We start from the raw sequence: 17,136 nt of genomic DNA on the forward strand, positions 1-17,136 counted from the left end.
GCGCCCACCGGCTGCCACTGCCGACTCATGCGGGACCCGGCGAAGGCGGGTGTGCGTGTGGGACAACGGAGCATAGAGGGGGGGCTACACTGAAACCGACACGGTCTTCACTTGGGGGGGACGAACCGCGGAGGCTTGCGACACCCCAGCCGCGGGTGGGAGAGGTGACCCTCTCCTTCCTGATTGATGGCAAAGCGACGCTCAGACAGGCGTGGCCCCGGGATAAACCCGGGGCTGCAAGGTGCGTTCGAAGTGTCGATGATCAATGTGTCCTGCAATTCACATCACTTCTCGCAGCTCATGCTCTATCTGTGTTAAATGGGTCTCTTGGAGGAATATGATTTGTACATCCTCCTTTTTTAGCTTAATCATAACCTTTTCCCTCTTCTTTAACATATTTAGACCATTAACATTCATCGACATTATTTTAGTAGTGTGAACCATCTAGACATATTGATACTCTTTTTCCATATATTCCCACAGAGCTCCAAACAAAAAAACTACAAATATAAAATACATTAATCAACAACAAAAATAACTTCCAACTAAAGGGGCCTAACCACCCCGAGTCCCCGTTGGTAGGTGAAGGGGAAATCCTTTTCAGAAAGGGCCCCACTCTAGACTTGACATTTTGCCCATCACATGGGATAAGCCTACAGCCTTGTCTAGGTATGTCCAACGTTTGGCAACCGTATAGCCTACCTCTCTCCATGGCATGTGATGAAAAAGCCTTTTGTAATGGAGCTCAACTCAGTCAGAACGATACCAATCCTACTTTCTCCGATAGGCCTGGAGCTTCTCTTTCGCTCGCTGTGCAGCTTCACATCCTCCTTTTGCACCTTGGACTCGTTGCCACCCTGCTCGCATCCCAGTCGCCTCCACCTGCTCTGTGGCCGTGGTTGCTGTGTCATTGTCTGGTATCTCGATGTCGCAGCCTCTCGTCTTCATGTCCATCGCAGTTTCCCTGGCATTGTCGTATGTCTTCGTTCCGTTGTTCCAGTGGGTCCTTATTTTGGCGAGGGGTGTCTGGAAACGAATTCCTTTACCCTTGAGCACTTTCTTTATGTCCAAATATGATTTTCTTTTCCGGACCACTTCAGCTGCGTAATCGTGATCAAAGTCAATACGTTTGTCCCCTATCTCTATCTTATTCTTTTTCCATGCTTTCTTGAGAATCATTTCTTTTATTTCAAACTGTTGAAAGTTCACCACTATTGACCTGGGGGGAGCTGTCGGAGGGGGTTTTTGAGCGAGGGCTCTGTGAGCTCTTTGTATCTGGAGATTGGTCCCTTCTTCTAAGTCAAGTTGAGTGTTCAAGAATTGTTCCACGTACTGGGTAATGGAGCCTCCCTCCGTTTCCTCTGGCACACCAAAGATTCGAATATTGTTCCTCCTTGACCACCCTTCCAGGTTTATTATTTTTTTCTTGCATCTGGTGCATTTGGGTCGACATGTCCATCAGCAGTTCTGTCGAGTCTGCCTGCCATTCCTCTAGCTTGGCTATGCGCTTCTGGGCCTCACTCATGTGCGCTTTCTGCGCCTGTATTTCGTCGTTGCTCTCTGCAAACTTCTGTGTCATTTCTTATCGGAAGCAAGCAATCTCTTCCTTCACTTCCCTTTTTACCTCATCTTTGAGGCTGGCAAAGTCACCTCGTAGCTCTTGTTTGAATTCTTTTATCTCTTTAGCGATAGCTGCTAATCCAGCACGCAATGTCTCAGCTGTATCCGCCGCCATTGTAGCTTCTTCTACCTCGTGTTTGCTATTACCTTGCTCCGACTGTTTCTTCGCTCCCTGTGTATCTGGTGCGTTACCCTTTTGGATTGTACGACTGCCTTTACTCGAATTACCTCCTCTTCTCATTTCTCACCTTTTTTTGCGTCGAGTTTAGTGTTTTAGAGGATTTATTTTAGCCAACTTGCGAGACGCAGAAAGTTGTGCTGCTATTCAAGTCGCCATCTTACCGGAAGTCCGGACAAAGTCCACTTTAAGTGCTGTGTTCAGGATGGTCTTTGTAATTACTATGGATATTGTAGTGGTTTTGTTAGGTTTCTTTCTGCTTTTCTCCTCTCTCTCTCTCTCTGGAGCTCTCTCTGGAGCTCTCTCTGGAGCTTTTCAGCACAGCATTTCCCGGAGTGCATCCATCCATGCAATATTTTTCGCTTTCTTTTCATGTTCTCATTCCACTCTCCTACCGTCCTTATTGATGTTTTTTTATGAGACCATGAGCTGCACAGACTCTTCTTGGGAATAAGGTTTTACTGAGTTGTGTTTTCCTTGAGAGTTACAGTAACATAAATATCAGAGAGTGGAGTCTAAGTCTCGTTTGTTGACTGTCGTTGAATTATAGAATTGATAATTAAGCTATGCAGGGATAGTAGGAACTTTGGTGAAAGTCAAGTGGTTTATGTATTGTTGGTTAACGTTTGTGATGTCAGCATGGGGATATTGGTGCACATATCTGTTGCAGTTTCTAGAGCTGATGAAATGCAGAATCATTCTGATACCTAGCTAACCTTGGATAAATTGGCTATGGAGCAACCTTGTTTTTCACATTTGACTTTATAAGTAGTGGGCAGTGACCGAAAGGGTGAGATCGTGGATACAAGCGGCTGAAATGAGTTTCCTCTGTAGGGTGTCTGGGCTCAGCCTTAGGGTGAGGAGCTTGGACATCTGGAGGGAGCTCGGAGTGAAGCCGCTGCTCCTTGGCGTCGAAAGAAGCCAGTTGAGGTGGTTCGGGCATCTGATCAGGATGCCTCCTGGGCGCCTTCCTTTGGAGGTTTTCCGGGCACGGCCAGCTGGGAGGAGACCCCCGCGGTAGACCCAGAACTCGCTGGAGGGACTACATATCTAATCTGGCCTGGGAATGCCTTGGGATCCCCCAGGAGGAGCTTGAGGACGTTGCTGAGGAGGGGGACATCTGGAGTGCGCTGCTTAGCTTGCTGCCACCGCGACCCGACCCTGGAGAAGTGGCTGATGATGAGATGAGACTTTATAAGAAAGCATGTTCTTTATATCTGGTTATATGCTGACCTGAATAACAGTGATGAGTCATTACACATTACAGATACACACACCTAGAATTGCCTGCTGGTTCGTGACAGGGCCCATACAGAGCCATGGCAGATCTCCGCTGAGTCAGTCGGCGGTGATCTGCCATGCAGCAATTCTGTGTGGGTGGTTCTGTAGCGACCGCCTCTTGAAGCTTCATCTCTACTTGCTTGTAAGTGCTTCTCGTCTCAGCATGCCATGTGACTCTTCAACAATATCAGTGTCCATGTGTGTGTGTGTGTGTGTGTGTGTGTGTGTGTGTGTGTGAGAGAGAGAGAGAGGTTGGCTGTGAAACATTGATTAAGTGACAAAACATGGAGCAGTTAATCAAAGGTGGGTTTCTGGGTGCTGGAGAGGGGACAAAGATTAGAAAATGATGTAAACTAAACATGCTGGTGCAGAGCTCAGGTCTCATATCTGTGTCTGCTGTAATGCTGGCTAAACAATATTTCCAGAGGGGAAATATACTGTGTAAAAAGTTGTAGGATGTCTTGTAGGAAATTTTGCTACAGCGGGTGCAATAATCTGTCACTGACGCTGACACTGAGGCCTACAGGGCAAGATATTGTTTGAAAGCATTTCCTGGCCCTCTGGGTTGCCAGTATTTCTCTCACTCAGTTCAGAGAAAAAAAATGATGCTACTAAGACAACTAATTTAAGGAAGTGCTGAGGAGCACTTGAGACTGCATTGTTGTCCAGTGCTGAGGAGCACAAAAGCTTTGCAGTGTGGCGAGAGTGCAGGTGAGGGATCGTTAGGTCTCATAAGCACTAAGGCAAACGAGGACTTGTGCCATGAGCTCTGTGATGAGCTCCGATTCACGAGTACTACGCTTGTTCTTTTAGTGTCTCACATACCAGATTTGCAGTCGAAACATTTGACATAAGGCGTGGAGATATTCCTTCACAACACTTCCACCGAGGAGCATCCTTTATTGATTACTCAAGATGCATGCTAGGAATTTTAAAAAAAAATCACAGAGGCCTATATAATAATAGCAACTATAACATAAGAAAAATCATATTTAATGATTTAATTGCAAACATCTTTATGATAACACAAATATCCACATATTGCTCGTCTTCGCAGCACATATGTTTTTCCTTATTGAGTTGACCATGCAAACAAACTCCTCGGTCACGGCGAGTCAGTTGCCATGCCAACAGCAGTTTCCTCTCTGCTGTTACAAGTTCAAGTTTCACTTTATTGTCATATACATATAGAAGTACCATGTACCTTCAAATGCAATGAAATGTATGTGGCCTGACTCTCTCAGCTCTTAAAACTATCCATCCATCCATCATCTGAACCACTTATCCTGCTCTCAGGGTCGCGGGGATGCTGGAGCCTGTTCCAGCAGTCATTGGGCGGCAGGCGGGAGACACCCTGGACAGGCTGCCAGGCCATCACAGGGTCTCTTAAAACTATAAATAAGGAAATAAGAAATGAAAACAACAATAAATAAGAAATATTCAATCACTGAAGTTATGTAATGGGCCTACTGTTTATTATTCTGAGGGCCTGGGGGTAAACACAGTCTTTGAGGCGGCTGGTTGGAACTCTGATGCTCTGTAAACATTGTCCTGAGGGAAGGAGGAGAGCAGACCATGTGCTGGGTGGATGGTGTTCTCCATCATACTTAGGGCCTTCCTTCTCCAACGGACGGTGTGCATGCCCTGAAGCTGTGGCAGTGCTGCTCCTATGATGTTTGAAGCCATTTTTACTATCCTTCTCAGTTATTTGTGGTCGTGTTCAGTCAGGTTGCCAAACCACACTAGTATGCTTCCAGTAAGGATGCTCTCTGCGGTAGTCTGATAGAAACTGACCAGGGTTTCTGTGGACATTCTGAATTTTTTAAGACATCTCAGAAAGTATAGTCTCTGTTGTGCCTTCTTAGTGATACGACTGTTGTTTAGAGACCAGGAGAGGGAGTCTGATATCTGAATGCCTAAAAGTCTGAAGTTCTTCACAATTTCAACAGGGACGTTGTTGATGTAAACTGGTGTCTGAAGCGTTTTGGACTTCCTAAAATCAACATATATCGCCTTTGTTTTCTCAACATTTAGGGAGAGGTTATCTTGACACCATATGGATGGGTCCCTCACCTCCTTCCTATAGGCATCTTTATTGTTGTCACTTATTAGTTCAACAAGGGAGCGAGAAGCTTGTAGCATGTCGCCATCTGTCGGCGCCATCTTGTTACCATGGTAACAGTGAGGTCTTGATCGCTAACCTGATCCTCAAAGCTAAGCTTAGTTTTTAATTCAGCGGGACCTCTGAGCACATTTGACCTCAGAGACCAACCTTTAACTTCTGACTTATGTTGACGTCAGTGTGTAACAGTCAGGAGTCCGGTAAATATAAGTACAGGTGTGCTGTAACGCCAAATAACGCCACAGGGTGGCTCCTCCTTTTTTGTTGTTACGCACTAGTGCTGCTTCCACTGACATCCACAAGAGCGAACTCTCACCATAACAAGTTGGTGCAGGTTATGAGTTTCATGTTTTACTGTTCATGTGTGGTCGGTGAACATAGTGCCGTGGAGACCCGGCGTTGTATGGTCGATGTATGTATGATAGAATAAAGTAGCAGTGTGAAAATCCCCATCTCGTACGCTTGTCGACTCTCTGAGCTCATCAGCTATCCTGGGGCTCTTGCTAACTAGCCACATGCTGCTACCTCTCGCCACCTACACCAGGCCAATGTTATAAGCGTTTGCGATGGGGGTGCCCTGCCCAATTCTGTACTGGGGCTTGGTTTTCCCTGCATACAAGCATGAGGCAGCTTTCTTTCTCTTTGCAGAAAGCAATAAAAAAAAAGTCACCTGCCAAGAAAAGCCATAGTAACCTGGTCTTCGATTTCAGTAAGACTTTTAAGTCCTTGCAATCCATGATCCCAATGCCTCTGATCCTGACCGCTGTAGATGGGTTAGCCTCCTGCTCTCTAGGATTTCAAACATCAAATAATTGAGAAGGGTTAAAAGTCTACCTGACTCGTTCTTCCAGGGCTGAACAATGTAGTGTTGTTTCTAAATTGACATCACTTTACACTCATGTGCAATAGTCACATCGCAAAGGATGCAATGTAGTAAAGGCACATTGGGCCCATCAGTCATACAAGACTAAAACTGCTATTGTTGGTATAAAATGAAATCTAGTGATTTGACTACAAGTCTTGAAATCATTTGAAGATTTGGACAATTACATTCGCTATCAGGCACAATATGACCACAGGTGACTGAATTTGCTAGTAACACTGAATACTTATCCTTGTCCCTGGAAGGATAAATGGTGTATAGATTCTGACTTAAAAAGACAGTCAACACGGGCATCGGGGTAGCATAGCGGTCATTGCCTACCAGCACGGGGATCGCCGGTTCGAATCCCCGTGTTACCTCCGGCTTGGTCGGGCGTCCCTACAGACTTAATTGGCCGTGTCTGCGGGTGGGAAGCTGGATGTTGGTATGTGTCCTGGTCGCTGCACTAGCCGGGGAGAGGGGGGAACTGGGTGGAATAGTGTGATTTCCCCCACGCGCTACATGCCCCTAGCGAAACTCTTCACTGTCAGGTGAAAAGAAGCGGCTGGCGACTCCACATGTATCGGAGGAGGCATGTGGTAGTCTGCTGCCCTCCCCGGATTGGCAGAGGGGGTGCAGCTGTGACCGAGACGGCTCGGAAGAGTGGGGTAATTGGCCGCATACAATTAGGGAGAAAAAAAAGGGAGGGGGGGGTAGCAAAAGAAAAAAGTCAGTCAACACAAAATGTTTGTCGTGTTGAGGTGACTCGTTTCAAGTCATTTAAAGAAATGTTGACTAAAGAAATTAATGCTTGACATCTTGAAACTTGTCTTTAAATGTGATTGTTTATTTGTTTTCAACCTTATGCTTTTTCCCAGCTACAGTTTGGGGGGTAATAACCGTATATGAGTGGGGGGGAAATCAATATACTCTGGGCGCCATCGACCTTGAGGGGGCAAGTTATCTAATTTCAATTTCCAGTCTCTGTGTACTTTCAGTACTTCCACACATTCATGCATAAATTTGTGTGTTAATCGACCACACAGCATGTTAGCATGTGTTGCGGTGCGGTGTCACATTGAAGGCTTGTGTGTGTGTGTGTGTGTGTGTGTGTGTGTGTGTGTGTGTGTGTGTGTGTGTGTGTGTGTGTGTGTGTGTGTGTGTGTGTGTGTGTGTGTATGTGTGTGTGTCCTCTACTTCACCTGGCTCCATCCAAAGACTTGCCTGTTTGATCATTGCTGGATTCCGACTTGGCTGCAAGACACAAGGGTTTGTCGTCATCTGAGCGGCAGGCTGAGAGTGCCATGAGTGCTCTATGATGGTTGTTTACTGTACTGATAGCATCGCAAATGTTACATGAAATCTGTTTATTGAGTCAGTCACTAGGAAGTCAGTTTAGGGAAATGGCAGCCCAGTAGAATTTCAGATGATTTGTTTCCTTCTTTCAGCTCTGAGGAGCAACTGGGGGCTATTTGAGGGGTCCAGACAGTCCCAATAGCTGTAATTATTGTACAAGTTTCGTGGTATTTAAATCCTGTTGTCATTATCCCTCAGCAGAGAAATGGACATGTAGAAATGAAAAAAGATAATGACAGACAGCAAGATGAACAGAGAGATAGTGAGAGGGAGGGAGGGGATGGGGTTCTCTGTCCTTGCATGCGGACACCAAGGTAGTGTCTTTACCGACTGACATATCAACTATATTCGGGAAGTGTTGAGATTTCTGGTCCGCAACAGTGATCTTATTGCCTGAAAGTTTAGTATCCCCTCTTTAAAACTATGGTTTTACTGAAAACAGCCATTCGGGAGTCTTTAGATTGGTTTATGTACCACAGTATAACAGCAGCATTACGTTGGCTCACATGAGTGAACTCACCCTGACACCTCATTTGAAGCAGCATATACAGCAACTGTAAAGGGTGGTGATGAGTTCAGATGCACCTCTGCACCATAGGCAGTGCAAAGCAAGATCTTCTCATTCCTGCCTTGTTCTTGCTAAGTGCTGTCATGCATTAATCATGTTTGAAGTCTACTACACCCAACTTTGTGCCCGCTGCACTACATAGAGTACATCCTCCTGTGCTCTCATATAAAGATTACCATTGACGGGGGCATTCAGGTAGCGTAGTGATCTATTCTGTTGCCTAGCAACACGGGGATCGCTGGTTCGAATCCCCATCTTACCTCCGGCTTGGGGTGGGGAGCCGGATGTGGGTATGTGTCGCAGTCACTGCACTAGCGCCTCCTTCGGTCGGTCGGGGGGGGGACTGATGGGCAATAGCGTGACCGTCCCATGCGCTACATTCCCCTGGCGAAACTCCTATCAGGTGAAAAGAAGCTGCTGGTGACTCCACATGTATCGGAGGAGGCATGTGGTAGTGTACAGCCCTCCCCAGATGAGCGGAGGAGATGGAGCAGCGGCTCAGAAAAGCGGGGTAATTGGATGGGTACAATTGACAATTGGGGAGATAAAGGGGGGGAAAATTTTTTTTAAAAAATTACTGTTGACACATTCAATCCCCTTTCATATTGTCCAACAGATTTACACCCCCCCCCACCCCCCAACACGGAAATGCAGGGCTGACCTGTTCTTGGTCACATTCCTTAATTACAGAAGGAAGAGCATAAGAAATCCCTTTGGGAAAAAAAAAATCAATGAATAAACATAATCTTGGACCCTCAGATGAACGTGTTTTAAAGAACATCTATTTGGCTTGATGTTAGTGTGGCAGACACCTGAAGGCACACGAGGCATACCAACACGCCATGCCTCAGGAAGATTTGTAAGATCAGCTGGGAGGATAAGCACACCAACCTCACCATCCTCGAGGAGGCCAACACGCCTACTATAACTGCCACCGTCGCTCAACATCAGCTGAGATGGACTGGCCACGTCCTCCGCATGTCTGACTCTCGCCTCCCGAAGCAAGTCCTTTACTCTGAGCTTGTGACAGGACGCCGTGCCCTCGGAGGACAAAAGAAGTGATATAAAGATAATATCAAGGCCCACATCAAAAAGTTTGGCATCGACCGTAACACCTGGGAACAAGCAGCAAAAAAAAACAGGGAGGCCTGGAGACTGGCTGTCCGTGAGCGTGCTGGGCACTACAACCATGACCTTCACCGTGCTGCTGAAAACAAGCCCAAACTCAGAAAGGAGCGAGTTACCAGAAAAGGCCCAAACTACATCCTCAACCACCTCGTCACACCCTTGCCCCAATTGCCTCAAAATATGTTGCTCCAGGATCGGCCTCTACGCCCACCTGAAGACTCACAAGGACCCAGAAGGAGGACAGTCATACGCGACCTCGAGTGACTGCTGATGATAATGAGTGTTTTATGTGGCCAGAGAATGGTTGTATCTTGGAGTGTGAATATTAATACATTTTTATGCAGGCTTTCTCATCAGCTGTGTTTCATCCCGCTTTACATTGCAGTACCCGTGATGGTGCCCTTATCCCTTATGGATGTTGTAGTGGATTATGAAGTATGTCACTGACTTATGATTTTTCTTTTTGTTGACCAGGAGTTTGCGGCGCTGACCAAGGAGCTCAATGCCTGTCGGGAGCAACTGCTGGAGAAAGAAGAGGAGATCTCCGAACTGAAGGCTGAGAGGAACAACACCAGGGTGAGTTGAGCTTGGGCACGACCGAAACATGCGTCATGTGTACAGTCTCACTGAACGAGTTGCTCACTTACTTTCTCCCGTATGGCTCAACACTCTGCCCACTCTGGCACTGATAATTGGCAAGAGTTGGCCATTAGTCTGTTTGAAGCATTTTGAATAAGTCTGCCTCAGTTAGTCGCTAAACAACTTTTTCATAACATGAACTGCCTTTGATGCCTTGTCCCAGCTCCTTTCCTAAACAGATCTAGGTCGAGGAAAAACCAGGTGGAGATGTACTTTCTGGTGACATGTAGTCACCTATCATTTCCCGTTATATTGAAATTTGCAATTTCATCTGCACATTACACTTAAAGGGAAACAACCAGAATTTTCAATAGTATCTCTCTCTATATAGTATATCTTGTAGGAGTTAACACTCCAGACAGTTGGTCAGTTTATTAACCGCACGACCAAGGTCACTGGAGTTTATTTTTGGTACAATATGTAAAAACTCTGCAGCACAATACATATTCATAGACAACAGCAGACACGCCACATGGTATCATGAAACAATAATACAGTGATACAGAACATATTGCACACAACCACATACAATAGGTGAATGGTACATATGCACACGCATAGCTATGCCAGTAGTGTGTGAGGATGGGACTAGAGGTCTTAGTGCACAGTGACCTGTAACGCCTCCCTGAGGGAAGGAGCTGGAAGATGTGATGAACAGGATGTGAGGGGTTGGAGATGATCTTCTTTGTTCGCTTTACAGTCCGGTAAGCAGGAACGGCTAGTATAAATGGGCTACCAGGGCAAGCCTTCCCTATCTTTTACATTACAGATAGGAAAATTGTCGCAAAAAAAAACAACAACCTTAGAACAGATTGTTTAAATTTTGGTGGAACCTAGAGCAGCAACAGCACCAAATAGTCACAAGAAAAGCGTAGGATATACATATCTAAATGGGTTGTTTTTACTGTGTGTGTGTGTGTGTGTGAGAGAGAGAGAGAGGGAGAGGGAGAGAAATAGAAAGACAGATACAGAGAGAATTTTTTTGGCCTCTGGCCATTCTTGTGGGTACTTCTCTATAGTGTCGTTGCTGTAACTTGGTATCTCAGATGTGATGCTGCTGTTGCTGCTGCAGGAACTATTGATGGGTATAATTCACGTTGGTCCACCCACTCTATATCACCGCCAGCCATCACTGCCAGTGAGTATATGTAGATTCAACTGAGGGGAGTGGGTTGCCTATGAATTTGGATGCCTTGTTGATAATCCGTTGCAGTTTTTTTCCGTGTTTACCTGTTTGTGCTGCCTTACCATACTGTAATACAGGGGTCAGGAACCTTTTTGACTGGGAGAGCCATAAAAGCCAAATATTTCTAAATATATTTCATTGAGAGCCATATAGTATTTTTAACGTATAATAACTTAAATATGTCTTACTTTTAATGCGACTTCTGGTGCTGCATGGTTTTGCTGATGGCATTGTAGTCTGGTTCATACGTGGTGAGGTTGAGCTTCATGCAGGCGTTGAGGCTTCCATCAGTTAAACGTGAGCGTAGGTTGGTCTTAATGTTCCTCATATGCGAGAATGACTGCTCACATGCATATGTAGAGCCAAACATGGTCAATACGGCAATACTCACACGCTGCATTGTGTGGTATGTCACAGGAAGCTCGTTCCAAGTTTTAAGAATCAGCTGGTCTTCAAGTTGAAGATTTTTCATTTCTGTCCACTTGTGTTCCCTCGCCAGCTCTGCTCGCTGTCGCGCAATACTTTCCAACTCTCCATTAAGTGACTTGAACTTACTCATCCACATGTCTGATGCCTTCAGGTCAGCAACTTCCAGCTCAAAGTCTCCGATAGAGACCCCGGGGATGCATGTCAGGTCGATTTTGTCCACTGCACACTCATGTGGATGAGTGATGAACTTGAAAAGACCAGTGCGCGCACGAAATTCTCCAAAACGTGCTTTGAATGACTGCAGGAGATTGGACGTAAAGCCAGCTAGCTGCTGGAGATCCAGATGTTGAGTGGAGTCACTTGCTAAGCATGCAGCTCTAAATTGTTGCAGTCTTTCAAAGTGCAGAGGACGACCTGTTTCAATGTCCCTGAGAAAGACTTCCAGCTTGCTTTCAAATGCAAACACTGCTTGTTGAAGGGATGAGATTGTATTTCCAATACCTTGCATTTTCACATTGAGCTGGTTCAGATGGCCAGTTATGTCCACGAGATAGTGAAACTGCAGGAGCCAGTCAGTGTTGTCTAGCTCAGGATGCTTGACGCCTTTCATTTCAAGAAAAGTCCGGATTTCACTCAGACAAGCTGCAAAACGGCTGAGCACCTTCCCCCTTGACAACCAACGCACGTTGCTGTGTAAAAGCAGACCGGGATAATGATTCCCAGCTTCTCCTAACAGAGCTTTAAACTGGCGATCATTTAAAGCTCGGGCAACAATAAAGTTGACCACTCGAATGACCAGAGACATCACCTCGCCAAGCTCCTGGCCACACGTCTGAGCGCAAAGCGCCTCCTGGTGCAGGATGCAATGAAAACTTAGGATGGCGCTCTTTTCATGTTCACGGAGAAGCGCTACAAATCCTTTGTTCTTCCCCAACATACAGGGTGCACCATCAGTACAGACAGAAATAAGTTTATCCATCGGTAGTTTTTTTTCTTTAGCAAACTCCATGAAAGACGTGAATAAATCCTCTCCTCTTGTTGTCCCTTTCATTGGCAAAACAGCCAAGCTTTCCTCACGCAGTGTGTCACCTGCAGCATACCTGGCAATGATACTGCACTGAGATAGATGGCAAACGTCTGTTGACTCATCTAACGCGAGAGAAAAGTATGCCCCGGCGTTTATGTCCTTAATTTGTGTTTCCTCGACTTGATTTGCCATCATGATGCTACGATCGTGCACAGTTCTTACTGACAGGGGCATGTCTTTTATTCGTTTGATTATCTTGTCTTTATTTGGGAAGTCATCAAACAGTTCATTGGCCACATCAAGCATGAATGTTTTGGCATACTCGCCATCTGTGAATGACTTTCCATTCCTTACTATTGCCAAAGCCCCCGCAAAGCTAGCGGAATTCCCGTCACCTTGCTTGGTCCACACACGTGGTTGCTGCTGACTCGTCTGCACTCTCCGCTGTAGCTCCTCGCATGCCCTTTTCCTGCTGTCCCCCGCTGGAGATTTCCATGCAAATGAAGCATGGTGCGTATCGAAGTGCCGCTTTATATTTGACCGTTTCATCGATGCAATTTTATCATTGCATATTAGACATACGGCAGATCCTGCTCTCTCCACAAATGCAGATTCCTCTGTGCACGCAGCCTGGAATGCACGGTAATCATCGTCTTTTTTTCTTTTCGCTACCTTTTCTGTTACAAGGGTTGAAGCGGATAAACTAGTTGGCTATCTGATAAAATTGATTTCTTCACCTTTACAATGACCCGGACATGCTCGCGAGCCATTGGTTCCCGACCCGACCCACGGGTTACCCGTGAACCGTGAAATTTATCTTCAAAACTGATTTCTGTTTACTTTAAAATGACACAGTATTATTAAGAAATATCACAAGTATTTTAAAATCAGTTCCAAACTGATTTTTAAAAAAAAAAATTTTCAACTCAAAATTGTCTGGGAGCCATATGCCGTCACCGGAAGAGCCATATATGGCTCGCGAGCCATAGGTTCCCGACCGCTGCTGTAATAGAAGATGTGATGATGGACTCGATGATGGCTGAGTAGAACAGAATTAGAAGTTCATGCTTGATCTGGTATGTTTTCAGCTGCCTAAGGAAGTAAAGTCGTTGAGTGTTTAACTAACAATGAACACATCATTGTGTTCAGTGTTACTTTTCCACTACAGGTTATTACTGATGTATGTTCCGAGAGAAACATAAAAGAGTCAGTTGTGGTGGTGGGATCTCTGTCTATATGTATGGGTATTTTTGGACTCGGCATGTATCGAAAGTCTTCTGTATGTCTGAAACATTGGCAAAATTGTGTCCGCCGGTGACGAACAATCTGTGAATGTGAAAATTAACTTCCTGGGCTGCCAATAGGCTGCATTATATAACAAAGTGAGAATAACAACACTGAATAATCATAAATACCTGTATGTAGTGTTGCTATTCATTCAAGTTTTCACATTCATGGGTTCTGGAATGATGTTGCTGCTCAATATTATGGCTCTCAGAGTGTTTATATATACAGGAGGTCGTTGATAACCCGGGCCTCGACCGATCTGGTATGGAAATCTGATTTATGAGCTGCACATTTGATTTGCCAAAGGTTTGACACTGGATGCCCTTCCTGATGCAACCCTCCCCATTTATCCAGACACGGGACCCACACTAAGAATGCACTGACTTGGTTTATATATATATACACACACACACACACACACACACATATAAATATATATATATATACACAGTGCATCCGGAATGTATTCACACCCCTTCACTTTCCCCACATTTTGTTATGTTACAGCCTTATCCCAAAATGGATTAAATCCCCTTTTTTTCTCATCAATCTACACACAATACCCCATAATGACAAAGTGAAAAAGGTTTTGTAGAAATTTTTGCAAATTTATTAAAAATAAAAAACTGAAATATTGCATGTACATAAGTATTCACACCCTTTGCTATGACACTCAGAATTGAGCTCAGGTTCATCCTGTTTCCACTGATTTTCCTTGAGATGTTTCTACATCTTGATTGGAGTCCACCTGTAGTAAAGTCAATGGATTGGACATAATTTGGAAAGGCACACACCTGTCTATATAAGGTCCCACTGTTGACAGTGCATGTCAGAGCAGAAACCAAGCCATGAAGTCAAAGGAATTGTCTGTGGACCTCCGAGACAGGATTGTATCGAGGCACAGATCTGGGGAAGAGTACAAAACATTTCTACAGCTTTGAAGGTCCCGAAGAGCACAGTGGTCTCCATCATTCGTAAATGGAAGAAGTTTGGGTCCACCAGGACTCTTCCTACAGCTGGCCGCCCAGCCAAACTGAGCAATCGGGGGAGAAGGGCCTTGGTCAGGGAGGTGACCAAGAACCCGATGGTCACTCTGACAGAGCTCCAGCGTTCCTCTGTGGAGATGGGAGACCCTTCCAGAAGGACAACCATCTCTGCAGCACTCCATCAATCAGGCCTTTATGGTAGAGTGGCCAGACAGAAGCCTCTGCTCAGTAAAAGGCACATGACAGCCCGCTTGGAGTTTGCCAGAAAGCACCTAAAGGACTCTCAGACCTTGAGAAACAAGATTCTCTGGTCCGATGAAACCAAGATTGAACTCTTTGGCCTGAATGCCAAGCGTCACGTCTGGAGGAAACCAGTACTCAGCCAAGTACTTTACTCAGTACTTGGCTGAGGCACCCTTGGCAGCGATTACAGCCTCAAGTCTTCCTGGGTATGAAGCTACAAGCTTGGCACACCTATATTTGGGGTATTTCTCCCATTCTTCTCTTCAGATCCTCTCAAGCTCTGTAAGGTTAGATGGGGAGTGTCGCTGCACAGCTATTTTCAGGTCTTTCCAGAGATGTTCTATGGAGTTAAAGTCTGGGCTCTGGCTGGACCACTCAACGACATTCACAGACTTGTCCCGAAGCCACCCCTTCGTTGTCTTGGCTGTGTGCTTAGGGTCGTTGTCGTGTTGAAAGGTAAACCTTCGCCCCAGTCTGAGGTCCGGAGCGCTCTGGAGCAAGTTTTCATCAAGGATCTCTCTGTATTATGCTCCATTCATCTTTCCCTCGATCCTAAATAGTCTCTCAGTTCCTGCCACTGAAAAACATCCCCACAACATGTTGCTGCCACCAGCATGCTTAACTGTAGGGATGGTATTAGGAAGGTGATGAGAGGTGCCGGGTTTCCTCCAGACGTGACGTTTGGCATTCAGGCCAAAGAGTTCAATCTTGGTTTCATCAGACCAGAGAATCTCATTTCTCATGGTCCTAGAGTCCTTTAGGTGCTTTCTGGCAAACTCCAAGCGGGCTGTCATGTGCCTTTTACTGAGCAGAGGCTTCCGTCTGGCCACTCTACCATAAAGGCCTGATTGGTGGAGTGCTGCAGAGATGGTTGTCCTTCTGGAAGGTTCTCCCATCTCCACAGAGGAATGCTGGAGCTCTGTCAGAGTGACCATCGGGTTCATGGTCACCTCCCTGACCAAGGCCCTTCTCCCCCGATTGCTCAGTTTGGCTGGGCGGCCAGCTCTAGGAAGAGTCCTGGTGGATCCAAACTTCTTCCATTTACGAATGATGGAGACCACTGTGCTCTTCAGGACCTTCAAAGCTGTAGAAATTCTTTTTACCCTTCCCCAGATCTGTGCCTCGATACAATCCTGTCTCGGAGGTCCACAGACAATTCCTTTGACTTCATGGCTTGGTTTCTGCTCTGACATGCACTGTCAACAGTGGGACCTTATATAGACAGGTGTGTGCCTTTCCAAATCATGTCCAATCAATTGAATTTACTACAGGCGGACTCCAATCAAGATTAGGGACGGGTATCGTTAGGATTTTATCGATACTACTACTCTTATCGGTACTGCTTATCGGTTCGGTACTTTATCGATACTCTTATCGGTTCTTTTTGATTATTATGCAAGAAAAAAAGACACTTAATTAAGAACAGAATCGACATTGCTTTATTATTCTATTATATAACTTTATATAAATATAAAAAAATATTATTTATTCAGCAGCAACAGCAGCAGCAATGTTTTAAATGCGTCTGAATTATAGACTTTATAATCAACATTCAACAACAACAAATAAGATAAAAAATAAAAGTAGATAAAGATAAGAAAAAAATATATATATATTAGAAATAAATTTTTACAGCAAAAGGCTAACGGAAGTTCAAACAAACAATAACCTAGAACATTATCCTAACAGTTCTTCTGCAGAAAAATCAACATATCTGCCTTCTCCGGCAGGAGTCGTGATCTCTCCTGACTTATAGTGTCCCCGGCTATTAGCCAGCTAACTCCGTATCTATGGCTTATATATTTGTAGCTAAACAATTAGCTAAGCAATTATATTTTATTTATTGGCCTATTCGTAATAATTCGTTATTAGCCTAGCTAACTCCGTATCTATGGCTTATATATTTGTAGCTAAACAATTGGCTAAGCAATTATATTTTATTTATTGGCCTATTCGTAATAATTCGTTATTAGCCTAGCTAACTCCGTATCTATGGCTCATACGGCTTACCTGCAGGGGACATGGATGGAACAATATGAGCAAAGCAGTCGAAAACGCCGCATTTCTGCAGATTAATACCATGTTTCGACAAAAGATGTTTCGACAGATTGCTTGTATTGCCACCCTTACTGGCAAATGATTTGTTGCACTTGTGGCAACGAGCGTTGTTGTCATCAACTTTTGAAAAATATACCCAAACTTTTGAACGTTTAGTTCTCTCCGC

The 17,136-nt window shown here is 45.1% G+C and overlaps 1 protein-coding gene across 2 annotated transcripts in view; it reads left to right on the top strand.

Annotated features, from left to right (window-relative positions):
- The window catches only part of ppfia2 (PTPRF interacting protein alpha 2), a 264,671-nt gene that overhangs the window by 177,727 nt on the left and 69,808 nt on the right, over positions 1-17,136 (top strand). For both annotated transcript variants that reach the window (XM_056278056.1, XM_056278057.1), the window contains exon 2: positions 9,590-9,691. In XM_056278056.1, coding sequence (XP_056134031.1) covers positions 9,590-9,691 — 102 coding nt within the window. The remainder of the gene's footprint in view (positions 1-9,589; positions 9,692-17,136) is intronic.

Source organism: Lampris incognitus, chromosome 3 (genome assembly GCF_029633865.1).
Source record: "Lampris incognitus isolate fLamInc1 chromosome 3, fLamInc1.hap2, whole genome shotgun sequence".
NCBI lineage: Eukaryota > Metazoa > Chordata > Actinopteri > Lampriformes > Lampridae > Lampris > Lampris incognitus.